The sequence below is a fragment of the Macrobrachium rosenbergii genome, chromosome 8, assembly GCF_040412425.1.
Source record: "Macrobrachium rosenbergii isolate ZJJX-2024 chromosome 8, ASM4041242v1, whole genome shotgun sequence".
NCBI lineage: Eukaryota > Metazoa > Arthropoda > Malacostraca > Decapoda > Palaemonidae > Macrobrachium > Macrobrachium rosenbergii.
The window spans coordinates 44,011,381-44,018,597 of NC_089748.1; the positions used below are offsets into that span (position 1 = coordinate 44,011,381).

General features: G+C 36.0%; 1 protein-coding gene across 1 annotated transcript in view; it reads left to right on the top strand.

Moving 5' to 3' along the window:
• The first annotated feature begins 4,051 nt into the window (after positions 1-4,051).
• Positions 4,052-7,217, top strand: part of LOC136840763 (tachykinin-like peptides receptor 86C) — a 30,718-nt gene continuing 27,552 nt past the window's right edge. Inside the window, exon 1 of the mRNA XM_067107631.1 lies at positions 4,052-6,888. Coding sequence (XP_066963732.1) covers positions 6,534-6,888 — 355 coding nt within the window. The 5' untranslated portion in view covers positions 4,052-6,533. The remainder of the gene's footprint in view (positions 6,889-7,217) is intronic.

The window sequence follows — 7,217 nt, forward strand, 5'->3', positions numbered from 1 at the left end:
ATGTGAGGGATGGCTGTCATATATATCGTTGTCAATTGGTGAAAAACTTTAGGTTTAACTCTTTTATATATGTCAGAAAATCAGTGATCGATGACTGTATGATAATTACTCCCTTTATAAGTATGTATGTGTGTAGATATATATGTACATAAAATGTATATGTATGTGTATATATACTGTACATATATACATATCCATATACATGTACGTGTGGAACAGACATAAATTTCTGACTCTCATCAGGATCGAACGCAGGTCTTGTCTTTCAATTAAAAGATCTGCTTTCGATCCTGATGTGAGTCAGAAATTTATATGTATGTAATTTATATATATATATATAAATATATATATATATATATATATATAGATATATATATATATATATATATATATATATATATATATGTGTGTGTGTGTGTGTGTGTGGGGTGTGTAATTTTCTTTCTGACACCCAACTACCGTAGACTTGACCCATTTCCCTGTCAAGATTTCCCCCAAAATAATCCAATGCACATACGTATGATATCCATTTATACATCTGCCATACACTCACCATACGATACTCTATTGCTATCTGCCAGCAATATCCCGTTAACTCAACGTGTACTTCTAGCCGAACATTATTTTCAATTCCGTTCTCCCTTATCAAGACTGACACATCAGTGGATTTGCATAGGCCCACGCCCGGCACAATTCCAGCCGGGCACGGACCCCACGCTAGAGAGAGAGAGAGAGAGAGAGAGAGAGAGAGAGAGAGAGAGAGAGAGAGAGAGGTGGGGGGTGGGAGAGAATGTGTAACGCCAGAAGGGAAATCCGTAGATTGGTATGATGTTCCCGAGAGAGAGAGAGAGAGAGAGAGAGAGAGAGAGAGAGAGAACGTCAACGCCAGAAGGGAAATCCGCATATTGGTATGGTGTTCTACAGAGAGAGAGAGAGAGAGAGAGAGAGAGAGAGAGAGAGAGAGAGAGAGAGAGAGAGAGAGATTTCAGCTCAGCCAGGAGTCAAAACCTTGAAAATTGGCCGCGTTTTGCACTACGAATTCCGTAGTATTATTCACTCGATTATTAATTATAGATATAGCATTATTATTATTATTATAATTATTATTATTATTATTATTATTCAGAAGATGAACCTCACTCATATAGTACAAGCCCACCGCAGAGGCCACTGACTCGAAATTCAAGCCTCCGAAGAATATGGTGTTCCTCTGAAAGAAGCAATAAAGAAATAAATAAATAATAAATAACTGTATATAATGTCCATAAATTACCAAGAGTGCAAAGAGAATTGTTTAAGGCTACTGATTTATTGTACCGATATCACCATCTTTTCAAAATTAGTTGCGACTTAGTTCTCAAACAATATCGAGGAGGTACGATTATATAAAATAGTACTGGAGGCAATATAACAAACCTAATTTATAACTGGCCCTCTCCAAGAGACTATCCACAGCCACATTAATTACATGAATACATGCGAGACTAACAACGACCCTGGGAAGAGGACTAAAACGGTGGAAAAAATTGAGATTTCTGAAGAGTAGAATCATCTGCACATTCGGAATGGGTGGGGATAGAGGGCACTCAAAGAGAGCCACTGACGAAAAGATTAAACTGTGTGGGATGCAGAACAGATGCCAGAGGAACACCACAGGATTTGATAAAGTACTGGAATATTCAAGTTCTTATGGGATGATAATTTGATGCGAGAAGTTCGAATAGGTCACCAGATGATTTTACGAAAAGATAAGAGTCATTTTCTAGAGAGAGAGAGAGAGAGAGAGAGAGAGAGAGAGAGAGAGAGAGAGAGAGAGAGAGAGAGAGACGTACCTAATCCTAAGTCCCCTAAATCCCCAAATTTGCTGTCGGCTTCAACATAGCCTTAAGGGAAAACTTGCTAGGGCTTAGTATTTACGAAGTTAAGAGGTGTTGGGGGAAATGGTGTGTGTGTGTGTGTGTGTGTGTGTGTGTGTGTGTGTGTGTGTGTGTGTGTTTTCCTGTTAAACCAGGGCCCAGAGAAAACTTCTCCTCAGGTCCCAGGTTAAAAGGACATCGTGAATTAAGATTTTTTTATTTTATTTTATAGGGACATAAAAACAATTCATTTCTGTAAGAGGTCAAAAAGTATCTTATTAGTATGCTAACACATTTTCCAATTTTTTTTTATTACAAATATATTACATGCAGACGGAAAAGTGGGATGTCCACATTAAACATTAACCCTGATTGAGCAAAAAAGGCCCTGTCAATAAACTGCCACAGAGAGAGAGAGAGAGAGAGAGAGAGAGAGAGAGAGAGAGAGAGAGAGAGAGAGAGAGAGAGAGAGAGAGAGAGTTACAAGGAATTACATGGATTAGGATGTCTCAAAGACTTATTAGTCCATCCGAGGAGACATCATGTGCTCACTTATCTCTAGGAGCAGGTTTTAATGTTCAGTCACAGCGTTCTAATGATTCTGCCTCGCTCTCTTTTAAACTCTTCCACGCTGTTGCTGTTTAGAACTTGTGGTGGCAGTTTATTCCATGAGAGAGAGAGAGAGAGAGAGAGAGAGAGAGAGAGAGAGAGAGAGAGAGAGAGAGAGAGAGAGAGACTTTCGCATGGTGTGAGACAATGTTGAAATTGTCTCAGAAAAAATAGACCAAAGAATTATTCATTTTCACAGGAAAATTAACCTCTTGTCTCGGAAATATGACAAAACTTACACTGACATTCACAGGGACAATAATTTTTATCAACAATTTCTTCAAGTATCTATCGTTTAGCTATACTTTATTGCCTCGTAATAAAATATAGTTTAAAAATAGATATTTGGAAGATATCTTTAAAACTATATTCAAATACCCATTTTTAAAACTGAATTTTATTACGAGGCACTACAATACAGTTTAAAAAATAGATACTTGAAGCTATTTTTTAAATTATTTTATATTGACTAGTGATAAAATAATGTTATAAAAATAGATACTTGAAGCTATTTTTAAAATGATTTTATAGTGACTAGTAATAAAATATAGTTTTAAAAATAGGTACTTGAACTATTTTTTAAATTATTTTATATTGCTTAGTAATAAAATATAGTTTTATAAACAGATGTTTGAAGATATTCTTATCAAGAATATATTCAAGTATCTATTTTTAAACCATATTTTACTGACTCGTAATAAAATATATTTTAAAAATATAGACGAAGATATTTCTATCAAATATCTTCGAGTTTCTATTTTAAAAACTATTTTATTATGAGGCAATAAAATAGAGTTAAAAAATAGATACTTTAATATAGTTTTTAAAAATATATATATATTTTTGTCTCGTAATTCCCAAATCGATTAACACTTGACCACTACGTATCAAGTTTGAACTGAATTGAATACAGAATTTAGGCCAAAGGCCAAGCACTGGGACCTATGAGGTCATTCAGCGCTGAAACGGAAATTGACAGCAAAAGGTTTGAAAGGCGTAACAGGAGGAAAACCTCAAAGCAGTTGCACTATGAATCAATTGTTAGGAGAGGGTTGAGGAGAGTAAGATGGAAGAAAGAGAACATGAAAGGAGGTACAGTAAAATGAACGAAGGGAGTTGCAGCTAGGGGCCGAAGGCACGCTGCAAACTTAAGTAATGCCTACAGTGCATGGCGTGAGGTGCACTGACGGCATTACACCCCTAGGGGGGCATTAAGTTTGAGAACCAAAGTCTCCAGACATCTAACTAAACTTCTGTAATCCCCGGCACAGACGAAAGATAATTCAATTTCAATAATTAGTACGAAATCCGCGCTTTTCATCTTTGGGGACCAAAAAAAAAAAAAAAAAAAGTGACGCGAATATTGAAAATTAATCATCCAATATAACTTTTGTGAAGATTTGACAACTGTGATTTCTGCATCTCAGAGTTCTGACAAATTAGTTTTGCGTGTGTCAACCGGAAACTAATTAATTACACTCAGAAAAATAATTAAGGGTCAGAAAAATAATTAAGGGGTGATTATTCTTTGATTGTTATTTTCCTCGAATAATAATTACTTTGTTCTTTCTTTATTTTCCAGGATGTGAGATATTAAACTGACGGAGAGTGAGGTGGCTGACGATAAATGAACTTAATATTATTTATCAAATTATCAGGAATTAGGAAATGGACGTAAGTGACATTTGAATAAATTTATAAAATCTATTATTTACAGTTAAATACAAGAAAAAAAATAATCACATAAACTAAAAGTGTGAAATGTTGATGGAATGAAACAAAATTCGTGACAAGAAATGTCGGAATATGAAAGCGAATAATGTTGCACCTTTGGAATTACAATATGATTATATTGTAATAAGATTATGACGCAACTTCACCTTGAAGAACGGTAATAGTTAAAAAAAAAAAACTAATAAATAAAAAAGAGCTCAGGGGGAAAATGCTGTAAGCTTAAGAAATAATTGGAAGACCGACAATATAATTATTAAAAGTGTAGAAAGTTCAAGGCCAATTTGAGAATCCTACGCTGGAAAGAAAAAGTTGAGAATCCTTCGCTGGAAAGAAAAAGGTGAGAATCCTACGCTGGAAAGAAAAAGGTGAGAATTATACGCTGGAAAGAAAAAGTTGAAAATCCTACGTTAGAAAGAAAAAGTTGAGAATCCTACGCTGGAAAGTAAAAGCTGAGAATCCTACGCTGGAAAGAATACGTTGACAATCCTACGCTGGAAAGTAAAAGCTGAGAATCCTACGCTGGAAAGAAAAAGTTGAGAATCCTACTCTGGAAAGAAAAAGGTGAGAATCCTACGCTGGGAAGGAAAATTTGAGAATCCTACGCTGGAAAGAAAAAGTTGAAATTCCTACGCTGGAAAGAAAAATTTAAGAATCCTACGCTGGAAAGAAAAAGCTCAGAATCCTACGCTGGAAAGAAAAAGTTGAGAATCCTACGCTGGAAAGAAAAAGTTGAGAATCCTACGCTGGAAAGAAAAAGTTGAGAATCCTACGCTGGAAAGAAAAAGTTGAGAATCCTACGCTGGAAAGAAAAAGTTGAGAGTCCTACGCTGGAAAGAAGAAGTTGCGAATCCTAGCTGGAAAGAAAAAATTGAGAATCCTACGCTGGAAAAAGGAAAAGTTAAGCGAAGTATGATAACTATCATAGCGAAAGGAAGGCACAGAGAATAATAGAAAATGTGAAAAAGAACTTACAAAAACCGTAATAATATTTAATGAAAAGACTTAACAGAATATAAAGTTATTTAAAAACACAAAAGAACAAAAGGGTAATGTAAGGCAACTAACTCAAACATAAACATAATTAGAAAATATAAGATGTGGAAACGAATAGGAATCGTGATACCGAACAAGAGAAAGCCTAATGGTGGGCTTCAGTGAAAGGAAAGAAGAGAAAGGCAACTGAAGTGAAAGCAGTGACACCTTCAATATGCAACTGAAGTGACAGCAAGTGACGCAGCTTCAATATGGTGTGAAGAAAATACAGAACTCGAAACTTTGGAATAAAATACAAAATGATATGAGAATATAAAAGTAATTTTTTTATACAAGCAGTTTCTATAGTAATTAAGATCTAAATACGCGAACTAACATTCTATATATATTCCTAACGAAACGAATGACACGGGAAAATCAACTGAATTTTTGGTACAAGCAATTCCTAGCCAGTAATATAAAAAACAGTTACCTTTAAGTACACCACTGTCTTTATATGAAAATTTAAATTCAAGAACTAGCATTCCATATATCCACGAGAAAATAAATTGAATTTTTGGTACAAGCAATTCCTAGCTAGTAATAGATATAAAAAAAAAGTTACCTTCAAGTACACCATTGTCTGTAAATGAAAATTTAAATCCATGAACAAGCATTCCATATATCCCTAAGTATTTTTAGCCATGTGAAACCCAAATGAGTGTCTGAAACAGCCATTGAACACCTGCAGTGTCTTCAAAAGCATATTGATATTACAACTAAGTCACAAGACAAAGCGGTATCTGTAATGAGTATTTAGTAACTGCTACAGTTTCCAGAGTAAGTTCCTAGTGCAGGTTTTCCTACAAAAACGAACGTGCCTTTACAACAGTTTCTAAAGCGTAAACTTTATTACAAATATATAAACTATAAACTCCGAGTGTGTAACTGACATGGCCAAGAGCATATTTTTGTGTATCTGAGAGAAAATAGCAAACTTAGCTCATCATACAGTAAGAGAAATAGCAAATGAGCATCTTTTTCAGTTTATGTAACTTCTCTGCAAAGCAATCACACCAACACCAAGTGATTACTTGGAGGAAAAGCTCATGAAAATCTCTTTTAACAGTTTTCACTGAAAGGTTTTTATTGAAAAAAAAAAACTACTCTAACGAACCTCTCGTGACGTACGAACCTGAAGAGTTTATTGAAAACAGCACTTGCGTATTTATCTCCAATAGTTTCACGCTGAAATCTTCTGTGGAACCACTCCTAACACCTTTAACCAGGTTCTCGAAATAGCCAGTGGGTCTCTGGTGCAATTGCAACATTCAACATTTAACATTCAACCTGCTGGAAAAAATGCCGAGCAACGCCACCTACGCAGCTCTACTCAATCTGACACAAATGATCCTTCTGGCGACCAACGGCAACAAGTCCTTCAATCTCGAGACCTTTCTGGCGAAGGCGGAGGAGGCTGCGGTGGAGGAGGAGGACAAGGCCACCCCGCTGGAGGGAGGAGGAGACGCCATGGAGATGGAAGCCACCAAAGTGAATGCAGATGGATGGCTGGGGGCGGCGAACCTGGAAGGTTCCATCTTCCCTAATGCCTCTGCACTCGACTGGAATATGAGAAATTCCTCCATCGACCCCAAGACTCTCAGGCGCGTACTCAATACGCTGTTACATTACGATGGGCCGACGGCGTATGCGACAGGTAAGGGACGAACGTGTTCAGTACAGGTACTGTTGTGATGTTTTGGTGCTGTATTGTTCTATATGCAATATTTAGGGGCTGACGGAAGTGACGTCTTAGAGGCGTTTGACGACTAAGATATTTTACTGAATAGCACAACACACACACACACACACACACACACACACACACACACACACACACACACACACATATATATATATATATATATATATATATATATATATATATATATATATATATATATATACATATACGAGTATATATATATATGTATATTATATAAGACAAAATCCACGAAGGAAAGAGAAACACTGGAGTGCTGAGGG